General features: G+C 37.6%; 2 protein-coding genes across 2 annotated transcripts; both read left to right on the top strand.

Moving 5' to 3' along the window:
- The first annotated feature begins 3,855 nt into the window (after positions 1–3,855).
- ctsh (cathepsin H) lies at positions 3,856–7,020 on the top strand. Its single transcript, XM_079258613.1, has 12 exons — positions 3,856–3,992; positions 4,147–4,178; positions 4,385–4,490; positions 4,574–4,644; positions 4,740–4,844; positions 5,267–5,353; positions 5,473–5,528; positions 5,619–5,700; positions 5,796–5,864; positions 6,146–6,252; positions 6,568–6,693; positions 6,780–7,020. Exons 1-12 carry the CDS (start codon positions 3,926–3,928, stop codon positions 6,847–6,849), a joined length of 978 nt encoding a protein of 325 aa, XP_079114739.1. The 5' UTR covers positions 3,856–3,925; the 3' UTR covers positions 6,850–7,020.
- Positions 7,021–8,131: 1,111 nt separating this feature from the next.
- blm (BLM RecQ like helicase) lies at positions 8,132–16,661 on the top strand (the record flags this gene model as incomplete). Its single annotated transcript, XM_079257700.1, has 22 exons — positions 8,132–8,226; positions 8,739–8,799; positions 8,890–9,514; positions 9,627–9,762; positions 9,924–10,027; positions 10,129–10,243; positions 10,346–11,001; positions 11,716–11,892; positions 12,426–12,544; positions 12,674–12,787; positions 12,894–12,992; positions 13,089–13,237; positions 13,355–13,461; positions 13,711–13,871; positions 14,000–14,195; positions 14,367–14,557; positions 14,636–14,780; positions 14,893–15,092; positions 15,653–15,848; positions 15,939–16,061; positions 16,176–16,371; positions 16,472–16,661. 22 exons carry the CDS (start codon positions 8,132–8,134, stop codon positions 16,659–16,661), a joined length of 4,155 nt encoding a protein of 1,384 aa, XP_079113826.1.
- Positions 16,662–16,689: the final 28 nt, after the last annotated feature.

Here is a 16,689-nt window from a genome sequence, read left to right as displayed (position 1 = left end):
ATCAATATGTGCTGAAGCTGCAAATTTAGCTGAAATAGGTAACTCTAAATGCAGCACATTGGATTATTTTCCCAAAAATGGCAATATTACAACATTTAACATGCGAAAATAAGCAGAACACTGAGCTCATGTTCCCCTACATGGACATAGACTTCATGTATGCATGGATTTGGACTTAATGTCCATGTTAAAGCTCAGTTGTTGTTTTTTCTGTCTTGAATTAAGAAAACTAGATGCTATGCTGGCCCTTAAGTATTAAATGTAAAGGGTAAAGTGTTCTAACTGATTTGGTTAAGCTAAGAGTATTGTACTCCATCCTACACATAGGGAGTCATTTGCTTTGGCACAGCACTGAGTTAATGCAGTCATTGCACTGGTTTTTCCAGGCTGAAGGCTGGTTTGGTTTGGCAACTAGAACAGAAAGAACTGGTTTAAAGTTAAACTTTGACTCCAAACCAGTTCTGAAACTGCACTGGTGGGAAACCCCTAAAGTGAACAGGAGAGGGTTGAATACTTGTGGGGTTTTAGTGGTTTTGTGTAACAAAATGACTCATCCAAAATGTCTTAAGTCGGATTTTTAAGAGCTCCAAGAGTTTAATACTCAAATACAGATCCCAGTTTGCCAAAAATAGCAACACTTTATGAATAAAAGCAGCAAATGTTTACAAGCAGAGACCAAATGCAACAGGGCATGAAGGAAAATGACAAATTGCAGATAAGGTTTTACAATTGTTATGCTCCTTTCTGATTCACACAGTTTGCTCTTGTCTATTAGAAGTTATAACCAGAGTCTGGGAACCTCTGCTCTGAGATAAATGTTTACATTTAAGCTAAAATGATCAGACCTATAAATGTATTTCATTTTATTGGAAAGCATTTCCTTCCTTTTGTTGCCTGCTGACACGAGGTGCCTAAAGCCACCAGTGACAACGAAGCTTAAAGAATCAGTTGTGTTACAAGTCAGTGATTTAAAAAGGGTTACATCTTATGAATCCAGTGAAATTTAAGGTGACACTGAGGGTCATCTCATCTCTTTTTTTTTTTTTTCCACAATTTAAAAACACCACCACTTCATTTGAATTTCTTCTTTGTTCATATTTGTTTTTGTTTTAATTAACTCATGGGGGGAAAAAAAGATCACATGCAATTATCAGTGTTGTACCTTCAGGTTTGGGTTCTACTTCCGTAGACTAAAAAGGTTGTTGCTCTGCTGTAATTAAAAGACAATCTGTCCTTCTTGCTGTTCCAGTGATTGTGGAACGTGACTGTATATCACTCTGTTATATGCATTGCTGTTAAAATTATGATAAAATGTATGTGAATGACCTCTGCCTGCAGCATTCAAACACTATTTTTGTAGTAGTATAAGAGAGAGTGACCTGCCCTTTATATGAAAATGGGAAAGTATTTTGTACTTCGTTGTTAATTCACTTCACGGAGATGTGCTGTACATTTTGTACATGCAACCTGGCATATTTCTCAATGTGGAACAGTGTAATCCTTTCAAAAAGTATTTCAAGCTTAACACAAAATGCTAAAACAGTGTGATCTTGAAACCATGATTTAGAGCTAGGACACAACTTCAAAGTGTTTTGCATTTATACTGTAATCCTGTCTATAATAATTTCTGTTAGCAGGAATATAGTAACGTAGTGCTTATTCTGTGAATATTTGTATGTATTTTTACTATGTATGTACAGTACACTTTTAAAGCTCATGTGGTAGGCATGCAACACTTTCACAGACAGAATAATATATACTTATACTGTATACACTTATACATGCACATACTCTTAAAAGGTATTTAAACAAATAAACATTTTGCTGTTAGCAATACCCAGTGGTATGAAAATTATCTTTCAGCCCTCATGTTTCCACATCTTAAGAAATATTCCCATTTTTGTATGAAAAGAAAAAACGGAAAAAGAAAACACATGAAGATGAAAATAACAAGTTAACAACAATATGTTTCCCAATTACCTCTTGCTAATAAATCCATTTTATCTCAGGGGCATTTTGTCTCAAGTGTTTTTGTAGATCAATGAATTGACATCTTGCTCATTTAAAGTGATAAAATTCAATTTAATCTGAAAATATTCAATATTGTGAGCAATGCTCTGTTTTTGGACCACACTGTAGCAACCTACAGGCAGAGAAGTGGGAAATAAAAATGCAGAAACATAGATTCAGATTTTACAACATTTCGTTTGTCAAAACGAGTCTTTAAAACATAAAAAGTTTTTTTAGGTAACATTATGTCTCTTGTGCAGCAAGAAACAACTACCTATACACAACTTATTTGTATATTGTAATGTCAATATTAAAAGCTGTACTATATGTAATATATTAATGTAAAACATGAATGTCATTAGAAGTTAAAAACGCACTGCGTATGCCTCTTATGAGTTTGTTAAACATGGAGGATACATCCAATAAAACATTGTTAAACTATCTCTGATGTAAGTTCCGAGGTTTAGCACCTTATTGTTAAACCTTTTACACCTGTCCTGTTTAATAGAGCAGCTTTTCAGTGTTGCAACTGTATCTTATTCTTATCTATGAATCATTGAAGCAGATTTGCATAAATTATGTATGCTATTTAGTTTAATTAGTGCTAAGAGTAAGTACATTTTATGCTATTAGTTTGTCAAATTGTTATATTTCTGCTGCGACATATTAACCATCAACCTGAAAAAAGCACCCTTGTCAAAGAGGTGTAGGCCAACTTGCAGATGGTGTGTGTCCATGCTTACTACAGCCTCCACAAGCTTGTTTTTAAAAGAAAAATTAATTGTCTAACAGTAATACACAGATGGTATGTAATTACATGTTCTGAGTGTACTTAAAAGTTATTAATGCTGAGGAAGGGATCCCTCAGAATATGTCAGAATATGAACCCCCCTTATTTCTGAACCCAAATAACTTACAGCTACCATATTCACATCATTTGTGGTCTGTGTGTATTCAGAACAGTTAAAAATGCTGTCACCAGCAGGAACAGATTCTGAATGTGCCGATATCCTGAATACTTTCATGCAGGCTTATCATTTCAGAGGTACAGCTGTCATGCTGGTAGTTTGTAGGCCTAATACTTTCTTTTAAAACATCTTTAGATGAAAGATCACCTCATCACAACTTTGTATGGCTTGTATAGATGTATTAGCAACCACAGACACTTGGTTTATTTACAGGTCACAGCATTATTTAGAAGTCTGAAGATGTTGCTTTGGTTTTTTTTTTTCTTCTCATTGTCAATAATAAGGATAGTCTATATTAGTTGAACAGTAATGCATATGAAAATATTGCATGTTGTTCACGCACATACAATAACACACTGTTGCAATCCCTTCGCCACCCTAGTGAAACATTATGAAATTCCCAGAACCAGCACTGGAAAAAGCCATGAGTCAAACCAGGAAACCACCACACCACCATAAAGGTCGCCTATCTTATTATTTCCTAAGAAAGTTGTTGGTTTTTTTTTTTTTGTTTTTTTTATCTCTCTACTTGTTTTATTTATAAGGTGCACGAAATAAATGAATTTAATAGACAAATTCCATAGTGATTACATGAATAACAATTAGCTTACATATCGTTGATCGTTTTTCATTTAAGGAAACAATAACAATGGACGACTACAGAGGTTTACACTTTCAAGTTCATTCTGCTCCAGCGAATGCACAACCAGCCTGGCTTTTATAAACCCTTTACACTAATCCTCTGTCCAGGCGGACGACTTTTCTTGGTGACAGGCTTCCACAACGACATGAAACTGCTGGTGGCGCTTTACATGTTAGGCAGTGGTGCTTTGAAAAGGCAGCGTTTCGTCTCGTGACCGTCTATATTTTCACTTCACCTTCAGCGTCGCAGTCCCACAGCTCCCAGTCTGAGCTCACCACCGGCTGCAAACGTTTACAAGTGAAAAATGACGCGTCTTTGGCTTGTTTTGGCTTTGGCGTCTGTAACTTCAGCTTTTTACTTGTCCGAACAAGGTAAGTTACTGTCATTTTTACACAATAACAGGCTACATATGCGGCTTTATTGTTTGCTTTCGCGCAGTGTTTCACTTTCACATAGTATTTCTCTGGCTTCTCCTTTCTTTATGTTTCATGCTCTGAACCTTTTAATCTGCTGAATCGTTTGCAGATGAGTTTCACTTCAAGTCCTGGATGGCACAGGTGGGTCTCGTATATCTGCCTCATATATCATTAATGTTATTGTACTGTGGGTTATGTGCAACAAGTCGTCTTAAGTTAAAGAGAAAAAAAATCACAGCAGCATTACATGACGACATTGTGAGCTGCACAATCATAAAAGCTGTTAATTCCAGAAATCAAGAAATCAAATTTAAAGAAAAGTTAATAAAAACCTTCTGTGTGTTCAGTACAACAAAGTGTACGGCACAAAGGAGTATTACCAGAGACTGCAGATATTCTTAGAGAACAAGAAGACGGTTGACAAGCACAATGCAGGAAATCACTCCTTTACAAGTAGGAACTCTGTATTGCCTCTGTTTTCATGTGACTCTTACAGTATTCCGGTTTTTTGAGCTGTGTTTTATCTCTCCATGCAGTGGCACTGAACCAGTTTTCAGACATGACATTCAGCGAGTTTCGAAGGTCTTTCCTGTGGTCTGAGCCACAGGTAATGTCATCTGTGCAAGTTAACAGCTGCTTATACATAATTTTTCCACACTGACTCTTTTGTTTACAAAGTTATATACACTCTACCTTTTGCAGAACTGCTCTGCTACAAAGGGAAGCTACTTTGGTAGTAACGGACCCTATCCAGACTCCATTGACTGGAGAAAGAAAGGAAATTATGTGACACCTGTGAAGAATCAGGTGAGATTTAGCACAAACAACAGTGTCATATCATTTTATGGATCTCAAAGGTCATGGCTCATGGTTTCAAGCTGGTGAAATATTGAATTCATATAAAAACTGCACTGAAATTTATAGTGGTATAAAGCAAGATAATATGTATTCTGAGACACCGAGAAGGTCAAGAGCAAATGAAACTGTTAGGTAAACCCCTCAGTTGCATTGCAATGATTGTTGCTCCGGTGTCATCTATAAACCCATCTTTTTGCTAATTTAACATCTGGACATGTCTGCTACAATAAAGCATTATAGACATGTATGGGGCACACTGGCAGTTCTTTGAATTTCCCCATGGGTTATTTAAATATTCATTTCCCTGTTATGTGTCACAAAACATTCTCAAAATGTCCCTCTAAGTTTTTGTTTCTCTTTTCGCACCAAAGGGAAACTGCGGTAGCTGCTGGACTTTTTCCACAACTGGCTGCTTGGAGTCTGTTACTGCAATTGCCACTGGGAAGCTTGTACCACTGGTGGCATACTTTTACTTCTCTAATAAATCTTTTTTTTTTGTTGTTGTTGTTGTTGTTTTTTTTAAACCTAAGGCAAAGAATATTTATAGTAAAATTGAACCAGTCCCACTATTTTTCAGTCAGAGCAACAGCTGGTAGACTGCGCCCAAGATTTCAACAACCATGGATGTTATGGGTGAGAGCCAGATGTGTTTTTGTTCTGTCTATAACGGTCTGTAACAACAGCGGTCAGGTTTTTTTTTTTTAAACCTTGATTTGTCTTCAGCGGTCTTCCAAGTCAGGCATTTGAGTACATCATGTACAACAAGGGCCTGATGACAGAGAAAGACTACCCATATACAGCTGTGGTAAGCTAAATTACAGCATTTAATAAATATTTAACCAAGTTAACTATTAAAATATGGAATAAGTAATTTTAACTTTTGCTTTTTATTTACATTAGGAAGGTATCTGTGTCTATAAGCCACCACTGGCTGCTGCTTTTGTAAAGGATGTAGTGAATGTAACAGCGGTGAGTGACTTCATCCAGATTCAGTAAATTTTGAGTAAAAAAACAAAACAAAACAAAACATATATACATATATATATATATATATATATATATATATAGACATTAAAGAGAATAGTGTTTACAAGTGCATTTACATTATTACACAATAAAGTGTATCAATAAAATGCACAATGCTAACATATTATAGCATTGTCATCAGACAATCTTCTGATGACTGTTTTGCTTTACAAAGAAGTCTTTATTGAAGTAAATGAGGAGAAAAAAATTCTGTCACCATGCAGTATGACGAGATGGGGATGCTTGATGCCGTCGCCACACACAATCCGGTCAGCTTTGCCTTTGAGGTGACCTCAGATTTCATGCACTACCACCAGGGTGTGTATACCAGGTGAGAGGGGAAATTACTTTCTTTTAGAGCTCTTTTTTTTAAAAAAAAAACAGTTTAAATGGAGCTAATATACAAATACTCAATCCAGATGTTTTAAAGGGCTTTATGTTTAAAGACAAAGATTTCTGTTAAGTACTGAGATTATATCTGTTTTATATTCATTTGCATTTGTAGCATAGCCCTGTGTGAAAGAACAGTTATTTCCATCAGTGACTGCTCTTGTTTTTTTTACTTAGGCTCAGTTCCTCATTCTTCATCAAAAAGTCATGTGTCTAAATAGAGATGTAATTGACCTTGGGTGACATCTGGTTTCAGCACTGAATGCCACAACACGACAGACAAGGTGAACCATGCCGTGCTAGCTGTCGGCTATGGACAAGAGAACGGTACACCTTACTGGATCGTTAAGAACTCATGGGGAATCACCTGGGGCATTGATGGGTAATTTTTTTATTTAGTTATGTAAAGGAATGAGTCAACAAATGCATACAACTCCAAGAAAGCTAATCATTTCTGTCTTCTCCCAGATATTTCCTCATTGAACGTGGAAAGAACATGTGTGGACTAGCTGCCTGCTCATCTTTTCCAGTGGTGTGACTTTTATTTGTTTGCATGATGTGGCCTTCAGTGAGAATGAATTGAAGCGTTTAACTTTTATCACATAGGATTATGTTTTTGTTGCATCCATTGCCTGTTTGATTGCAGCAGAATCGTGTTCTTGGTTTTAAGTTTCTATAAAAATTACTTTGAAATGACAGATCAAGTCATATCGCTATGTATTTTAACTAAAAATTATTACTTTCTACTTTCATGCCAAATTATTGTGATGACATTTTTACAAATAAAACATTTTCATTATTAATGTGTGAATTTGCAGTCACAGTATATCATATATGCCTGCAAAATCCCATAATAAGACAACAGAATATGTTAAAATTTTAACATCTTCAACCATATTAAAATTTAACAGAACTACATTATGAAGTTGGTACACTGTTCCAGTAATTTTAGGTGCTTTCCCTTTTTAAATTTTATACCTTGAATCCATAGCAATGTGTTAAGATAGCTCATTTTGCTGAAATGAAAACTCAGGGGCTCCATAAAATAGCATAATCTGGGACCCCTCATCTCACAGCTTTGCACTGCAAAAGCCCCTTAAAGAATCTGAAAATTGTTATAAAATTATCGCCAATTACTTATGAGACTTCACCAAGTGATGAGTTACACAATAGCTCAAGTTTTCACGGTTTCATGTTTAACTGTGTTACAGGGTTATAAATTCACACTATGCCAGCTATAGCACATTTCTATTGATTTCTAGAACAGATCTTAACACTGAATAAAGATTGGTTAAAAAATAACCATTCATTTCTCCACAGAGGGAATTTTAAACATATTTATTATTTGTTAAAATCTGATGCAATAACCAGGGGAGATATCACCCAACGTTATAAATTAAATTATATTTTCAACAGTAGAGAAATTAAGCATTTCTAGTTTGAAAGTATGAGCCAATTAATTAATTAATCGATGAGAACTAAACCAAAGAGAAGTACATCGGGAGTACATGTCCTAAAACTACATTTCCCAGAATCCCCATTCCCGCTCAATATTGGCCAATAAGGAGCCCGCTTGTTGAACGGGCGCAAAATCCAGTGTTTGTGTCCAACGGAGAATTATTAATTGGTTTCACCATCTAATAAGGTTGTATAAAGGTAATGAACTTGACAGAGGGACGACTTAGCTGTGACGGGAAAACCACGAGCCTCTACATCTTGTCCTAAGAGAAATGCTGAAGACAAGACGGTCAACACTTCATAAACAGAGCTGATGTAGCTTGCAACTAACACTTGCTAGCACCCAGCTCAGTTTATCAACAATGGCAAGTCTTCCACAAAATAACCTAAAGGAACACTTGGCGAGGCACAGCAATGCCACTCAGAGCAAGCTGTCTCTGGCTAAACCAAAAACGGGGTAAGAAAATGACATTATTACCGTTACAAAAAAAACCAGCTAGCAGTTAGCTCTGATATGCTCACTGCTATTAAAGTCAGTAGCATAAGTGGATGTTTAACCAAGAATTATTTAATATGCTAAATGTTTGTAATCACTTAACCACATATCCTTGAATTTATTAATTTGCAATTAATGGTAAAGACAATAAAAGATGTAAATTGAAATCTGTTCGTGCTTCTTGAAGCTCTCAGTGCACAGTAAACTCCCCCAAGCATTAAAGTAAATTAGACATTTTTAGCATATAAAACCTAAATGTCTTACCTGAAATAATGTGTATCCATTTGCTTCATCTGCACACAAGGAGAAATGTAGCTAAATGACCTCGGAAATTAATTAGCGTTTGACCAATTTGCATATGTTATGCAAAATGGCATTATTCTTATTTTGCACTTCTATACAAAGAAAGCTCCTTGCTCTTAACTTTGATATTAAGTTTTCAATAAATTCACCCTTGTTTGTGTTTTTTAAAGGGCTTTTTCATTCAAAAAGAAGTCCTCGTCAGGTACAACAAAAGTGGAATACCCTACCAAGGTAATCAGCTCACATGTTTTGGCAAACAGGAATGTAAATATCCCCAAGAACAGTGTGGTAACCGAATCTCCTTTCACATTTTCAAACAAGCTTGAAAGACCACAAAAAAACAAAATCAACAGCTTCTTCCTTGTAAGTTCAAAATGCCAGTCAGATTCCCTCAGCCCAGCAGGAACCTCATCTTCTACATGTCAGACACCCCCCGTAGCATCTCAAAGTAAGGTGGCACAGGCTACAGCTGAATCTGACAAAAGGAATTGTCATGACGGTGGAATAAATTCCACAAATCTGGATGCATCTGGATTCCTGATGGATGACTGGGATGATTTAGATGACTTTGAAGCACCTACAATATCAAAAAATGACTCATTCAGTTCAGATATATCTGGAAAGACCACCAAGCCACTGACATCTCCAAGTGAAGAATTCACAGAATTCACAGGGAAACAAAGCCACAATGTTTGTGATGTGACATCAGAGTTAAACTACAAGAATGGTGACCAGTCTTGTATGGAAATGGATGAAAAGGAACACAGTATCAGCAAGATTGCAGTTTCACCAAGACCGAGTTTAATTCAAGAAACCACTGAAGTTGAAGCGGAGGATTCTCCTATTAAAAGACGTAAAAGATGTCCCCCTCCACATGTCACATCAGTCCTAAGTGATAGTGAAGAAGAAATCAGTGCTGTGTCTGAATGTCTTCGAGATAAAACGGGTAACTGATTTGTTACTGTATTTTATGTAAACACTACAAATTAGATACAGATTTAAAAAATATTTTTATAAGAAGTACCCAAGCTGCTATGTAATATTTATTTGCCTTTCAGATGGCAACAAAATAAGGATTGACCCAAAGGTTATACAACTTAATGACACCTCAGAGTCTGAAGACAATGATGACTACATTCCTCCCTCACCTGTCCCTGATGAGATGTCTTATCCAGCCGCGGTGGTGGAGAAAAAGTCAGCATTTTATGCTCATTATTCTTTTCTTGAATGTGCAGGGATTGTTTGCTAAATTAAAGGAAGAAATCTTTCATACAATATAAAGTTCCTTTCATTTTTATTGAAAGTGGGAGTAAGAGAATTCAGGTTCATATAAAATTATTTTTAAAAAAAAACAGAACTAAATTTGGTGATGGTCAATCTGGAGACCTCCTTGGTCAGTCAGCATGGTCTTCTCCAGCTATTGCTGGGCCTACTGATCCTCAGTCCAGAGACAAAACAAGTGAGTGTAGTCCTGTTCGTCTTGCTTCCTTTGGCTACTTATTAAGAATTTTTTTTTTTTCTCATGCCTTTCATGCTTTTTTTCTTCTGCACTTTTCACAGATGAACAGCTCTTTAGTATCATGGAGACTATTTGTGCTCTGGTTGATTCCATCCCTGAACATGAACTGATTAGTCTATCCTGTGGGGATGAACTTTTGCTGAAGAGGGCTCAGAGGTTTGTCAATTTGAGTTAAGTGGCTTTACAGTTTTATTTACTTAAATATTGCCTCAGTGCTAATGCAGGTCTTTTTTTTCTTTTTTTTTAAATATCTTACAGGAAGAGGATTCTTGCTACTGGTGGAGACTCTCTGATTAGGAAGCAACAGCCAGACAGCACAGTTATTTCAGAGGCCAGTTATGTAGAAACTCCTTCTTGCTTTGGTACATCTAGTGTATTTTCAAAGACCAAATCTGTACCTGAGGACTACAAGAAGTCTCTACAGCCAGGGAAATCTTCAGTCATCTCTTTGGACTATGACTCTGATCATTTCGATGATGCTGATTTCAACCCCAATAAAGAGGCAGGGGGATTATATGGGGAATATGACAGTATTTGTGGCTCCCCATCAGCCCACAGCCAAGTTAAACCACCTTTAAATCGCTCAGAAAAAACTAGCGGAGATCTTGATGATTTCTTCTCTTTGCCTAAGACATCTGACACTGTTTTGCCAGATAAGTCTAAAACCCTACCTTGTGCAAGTACAGATGGTGCTGAGGCAGATGACTTTTACCTAGACGACTTTGACATTGATGACTTTGATGACTCTGATATCCCCGATTATTTTGATGAACCATCAACTTCATCACTTCCAAGTCAAAACATCAACAATGTGACTGCACCAATAAAAGAAGGGGGTTCAAGCAAGTCCACATGGGAGAAGAAATCAATGACGCCCATTTCTGCACCTAAATCTTCAAAGATTTGTTCCCCAGGTAAGCCTGCACACAGTGGTGTAGTCCAGGGTATATGGAGGTATACCGAGTATACCCACTTCTTTTTCAGTCAATATTGAGTATATCCACTTCTAAACTTCATGTGACCCTGCTTTTACAATTACAAACATCCCTGCATGTGTACCTATGTCGCCCAGCAGCTCAGCTAAGGTTAGCTATGCTACACTGCTGCTGTTAGCCATCAGCTGCTTGAACTTAGCCTGAACATAGACATAATAAAGGTATTTGTATATATGTCTATAAGCCTGTCTCTCATTAGTCTGTGTTCCAGTATTGGTTTAGTAATTTCATAACTCTTCCGCTCTGAAACCAAGGAGCAGAAATTATGTGACAACAGGCAAATATACAGACGGATTTTTGGGACAAACTAAATACAGCAGTCTCACATGTCACTTTTTCCGAAACAGTGTTTTCTAGGCTACTTTTTTTCTGTTTTTAAAACAAGGGTGGAAAATTGAGGGTATATCCACTCCTTGAGGGACCACAACACCACTGCATGCACACATTTGAAATAGTAAAATGTGTATTTATCAAGTATTGGAGAAAATAAATCACTTTCTGGCCCAAACCTCTGAACGCATAACGTTCAGTGTGTTTGATCTTTACATGGCACCATGTTTAATTAGAAGTATTTTCATTCAAGTTCAGGCATCACATTTTTATTGTTTGTAAGATTTATGTTTTATTTTGCAGAGCCCACCTTCAAAAACCCAGCTCACGATCGTTTCCGAGGGTTCAACTTCCCCCACTCGCAAGAGATGATGAAGATCTTCCATAAGCGTTTTGGACTTCATCAGTTCAGGTTTAATCAGCTGGAAGCAATTAATGCTACACTTCTTGGAGAAGACTCGTTTGTTTTGATGCCCACAGGTTGGTAAAAGTTCACCACATGAACTCTGCGTCATTTAGGTGTTGAACCTCTTTCTGTCCATTGTAACATATGAGAACCAGATGAGGAGTTGTTTTGTTTTTTCTTTTAACTAAAAAAAAGTAATATTCTTGCTCAAAGCACTTTTCGTAAGATACCAAAAGCTGTAAGCATGCAAAAGAAACCAGCACAAAAGGAGTGAAGCAGAAAATAAGAGTCAAATCTCTGAACAAACGGTGTGTTTTCCTTTGTTTTAAATATTCTTAGTTTTTACATAATATGAGGGAGTCCTTCATTTTTTACAAAGCGATGTTGCATTGATGCAAACTGAACAACCATATTTTCCACTAACGGTCAAATATAATCCCTCAGAACAACAAAACATAGTTGCATGAGTTATAATAGCATCAAGTTTGCCTTTAACATTAAGTCTATCTTTTAAGTGTATTTTAAAACTATTAGTCCATGTAAAGACTCAGTGAGTTGAACAACTGTACACATTAAGGTGTTTTTTTTGTTTTGTTTTTTTCTTGAGGTGGGGGTAAAAGCTTATGCTATCAACTGCCTGCCTGTGTTTCACCTGGTGTTACTGTGGTTGTATCTCCACTCAAATCACTTATTGTTGACCAAATCCAGAAACTCACCACCCTAGATGTAAGTATGTATATGATATATATATATATACACACACACACACACACACACACACACACACACACACACACACACACACACACAAAAGAGTAAATACCACAGCCTATTATGATTTGTTCCACTTCTTAGATTCCAGCTACAAGTCTTTCTGGTGATAAAAGTGATAGTGAAGCAGGAAGGATTTACATGCAGCTTTCTAGGAAAGACCCCATAATTAAACTACTGTATGTCACACCTGAGAAGGTGAGTTTTTTGGAGTTGATCATATGCATGTATATAGCACAGTTGCCTGTAAATGGTAACATTGGGACAGCTTTGACAGGTGCATTTCGTTCTTTCTTCCTTCTAGGTGAGTGCAAGCAACAGATTAATCTCTGCCCTGCAGAACCTGTATGAGCGAGGTCTTCTGGCCCGCTTTGTCATCGATGAGGCACATTGTGTCAGTCAGGTGGGTTTCTCTGCTGTGCTTTCTACACATCAGCTGCATGATTTAACCATTTTGCAGCTGTCATTGTAAATCATCCCACCCCTTACAATCTTTCAGTGGGGTCATGATTTCCGTCCAGACTACAAGAGGTTGCACGAACTGCGTCAGAAGTTCCCCAACGTGAAAATGATAGCTCTGACAGCTACTGCTACCCCCCGCGTGCAGAAAGACATCCTCAACCAGCTGAACATGATGCAGCCACAAGTGTAAGCCTTGACTTTTAGAATGTGATTCATTTATGACCCTTAAAAAAAAAAAAAAAAATCTTGTCCTCAAGTAACCAAAAGAAACTAAGCATAATTTTCTATCTGATGTATTTTCAGTTTTACCATGAGCTTCAACAGAACTAACCTCAAGTACGCTGTACTGCCCAAGAAACCCAAAAAGGTTGACGAGGACTGCATCAGCTGGATTAAGAAGCACTACCCATGTAAATAATCAAGTACATCTTTTGGTTTTGGTGCACACTATTTTCAGTACTAAAAGTGGAAAAACAAATTCAACCGTACACCTTGACTGTCTGAATACAGTTAAAAGGTCTTAAAGTGAAGGATTATGTTGCATTTTAACTTTTGCATGGTATTAAGGTTTTTTTTTGTTTGTTTTTTTTTGTTTAATTGCTTGAAATGATCTTAATCACATTTTTCAGTGACTTACTATCACTTTCCTCTGTATGTAGGTGACTCTGGCATTGTGTACTGCCTGTCTCGCAATGACTGCGACGCCATGGCAGAGAGTCTGCAGAGAGCAGGAATACTGGCTCTGGCATATCATGCTGGGCTGAGTGACGGTGACAGAGAATATGTGCAGAGCAAGTGGATCAATCAGGATGGCTGCCAGGTCAGGTCACAGCTCATGAACTTAAGGAGCTAACGTGGCAGATGCGATACTTAAAGTGACAGCATGCTGCAGAGAAGTCGAAATGCATGCAAAGACGCTGCTCATTCTTGTTTACTTTTATCTACCAGGTCATTTGTGCAACCATAGCGTTTGGCATGGGTATTGACAAGCCTGATGTGCGCTATGTAATCCATGCTAGTTTACCTAAATCAATGGAGGGTTTCTATCAGGAGTCGGGGAGAGCTGGCAGAGATGGAGAAATCTCTCACTGCATTCTCTTCTACTCGTACACTGATGTCCACCGCATCAAGAGGATCATTGGCAGTATGTGACAGAATTATTCAATCATACATGCTAACTGATGCTAACATGCTAACTTAAATATATAGTTCATTTTAAGAATACTGAGTTAAGCAAATAAATAAATCACATTTTCTCTGCAAACATTTTGGTCTTTTCCACTAATCTCGTTCTGGTTTTTGGCTTCTGTTACAGTGGACAGGGAAGGTGACAGACACACCAAAGAAACTCATTACAACAACCTCCACAGCATGGTACACTTCTGTGAGAACGTGATGGAGTGCAGAAGAATTCAGTTACTTGCATACTTTGGAGAGCTGAAGTTCAACAGAAGCTTCTGTAAAGACCATCCAGACGTCAGCTGCGACAATTGCTCCAAACCAAACGTAGGAGTCGCTTCTCATGCAGCACTTGTTTGTAAAACTTGCCTGTCCTGTAATAGGAGTTCTTTTTTTTTTTTGCAGCAATATAAGATGAGAAATGTGACTGAAGATGTGAAGAAGATCGTGAGGTTTGTCCAAGAGAACTGTGAGAAAGTTGGAGCAAGGTTTGGCCGGACTCCCCAGCAGAACAGACTGACACTGAACATGCTCGTAGACATCTTTATAGGTGCGTGCACGTGATGTTATCTTTACAACAATGAAATTTTATTTGATGAGAATTAAAATCTTTATATTGGGAAATTTCTTTTTTTTTCTTTTATTTTTTTCTTTTTTTCTAGGTGCTAAATCTGCCAAGATACAGTCAGGAATGTTTGGGATGGGAGCTGCTTATTCTCGGCATAATGCCGACCGCCTCTTCAAAAAGCTGGTTCTGGATAAAATCCTGGTTGAAGATCTCTACATTACCAACAACGGGCAAGCTGTAGCTTACATCTCTGCTGGTGCAAAGGCTATGAACGTGCTGTCTGGGCTCATACAGGTAACATCAACCCAAATCAGGATTACACAGTTTAGATTAAGAAAAGAATTAGATTGGACACTATGAGTATGTTTATAAAATCCAGTAGTTATGAATTTTGGTTTTGAAGTTTAAAGGTGAATTTTTTTTTAGTAAATATTAAAATCCAGCAGTATAAATGAAAAGCAAATGAAGACCTTCCACCCTACTTAATGTGGCTGATTAGGTGTAAAAAACACAACTCTGATATGGTCAGCAGTTTGTTCTTTCTCTGCTGCTGAAGTAAAATAGTGGTTGTGAAATTAGGAGGCGCTGAAGAGTTTTGAGTCATGCATTTTTTTTTTGTTTTTCATACATTTTTAAACCTGATTTACCACAGCAAGTTATAAATAATATAATGCAAGCCTCATTATCACATGTTGTGCCTGTAGTGCATTTTCTGATCTTGGCTTTTAGGAAATACCCCTTTTATTCTTTAGGATTTTAGCTAAAAAAAAACACCACAATATCAAATGTGTTTTTGTTGGCTTTGCAGATAAATTTAATACCTTTTTAATGAGTCTGAACCGTCTCACTTGCAGGTAGAGTTTTATGAAACGGAGAGTGCTTCCACCATCAGGAAGCACAAAGCAGCTGTTTCCAAGAACGTCTCCCAGAGAGAAGAGATGGTTCAGCAGTGTCTGAAGGAGCTGGTAGATCTGTGCAAACAGCTGGGCAAAGCCTTCGGCCTTCACTATTACAACATTTTCTCCACAGCCACCTTAAAGAAGATATCTGGTGATTTGTGAAACTATGCTTTAAATTGTTAGACTATAATAACTGGCAGCTTTTTATTAAAATGTCATAAATGTCATTCCTCACACACAGAGAAACTTTCTTCTGACCCTGAAGTCCTCCTTCAAATTGATGGTGTGACAGAAGACAAACTGGAGAAGTATGGGGCTGAAGTCATTCAGGTGTTACAGAAATACTCTGAATGGATGCTACCTGGTAAGAAATGCAGCTATTTTGCAGCCTACTTCATAAGCTGCTTCTCTTTGGTTTGTATTATTTTAGTCATAGTATTAAAGTTTTATTGTGTGTGTGTGTGTGTGTGTGTAGCAGAGGAGCAGACTGAGAGCTCTGGAGACGGATGGATAGACACAACAAGAAGCCGCACGCACAACAGTGAGGATGACTCAGAGTCTTCCACCTACTTTCGTAATCAAGCTGCTCAGGGACAGAAGAGGAAAAAGGCTCCATTTTTTAAGTATTCCAAGAAAAGAAAAGGATACGGCAACTCCGGCTCCAGTTCTAAAGGGTGTGTAGAGTGTCTCACATCATTGTCCAGTTAGAGAAAAAAAAATGATGCTTCATAACTCTTTCCTCCTCCTTGTCATTCTGTGATGTTGCGGATCCAGTCGAGGCTACAGCGGTAATAAATCATGGTCGTCATCGAGCTCCAGAGGCGGTTCTCAAAGTGCAGGGCGGGGGTCCAGGAGTTCAGCAGGAGGTGCTCCAGCAGGCAGGCGACCTGGCTTCCTGGCTGCCCCAATGCCTCAAGGCAACCAGAGACCCTTCTTAAAGCCCACCTTTTCTCACATGAGCTGAAGGTGGATTGTTTCTGAGGATAATTAAG

Source organism: Telmatherina bonti, assembly GCF_933228915.1.
Source record: "Telmatherina bonti genome assembly, chromosome: 2".
In the NCBI taxonomy this organism is placed as follows: domain Eukaryota; kingdom Metazoa; phylum Chordata; class Actinopteri; order Atheriniformes; family Telmatherinidae; genus Telmatherina; species Telmatherina bonti.
This window is presented reverse-complemented; position numbering and strand designations above follow the sequence as displayed.

Bases quoted from the DNA above. Each gene is read 5' to 3' on its own strand.
- ctsh (XM_079258613.1), top strand. From the start codon at position 3,926: ATGACGCGTCTTTGGCTTGTTTTGGCTTTGGCGTCTGTAACTTCAGCT. The intron at 3,993-4,146 runs GTAAGTTACTGT...AATCGTTTGCAG, and splicing joins TTTTTACTTGTCCGAACAAG to ATGAGTTTCACTTCAAGTCC. The intron at 4,491-4,573 runs GTAGGAACTCTG...CTCTCCATGCAG, and splicing joins AGGAAATCACTCCTTTACAA to TGGCACTGAACCAGTTTTCA.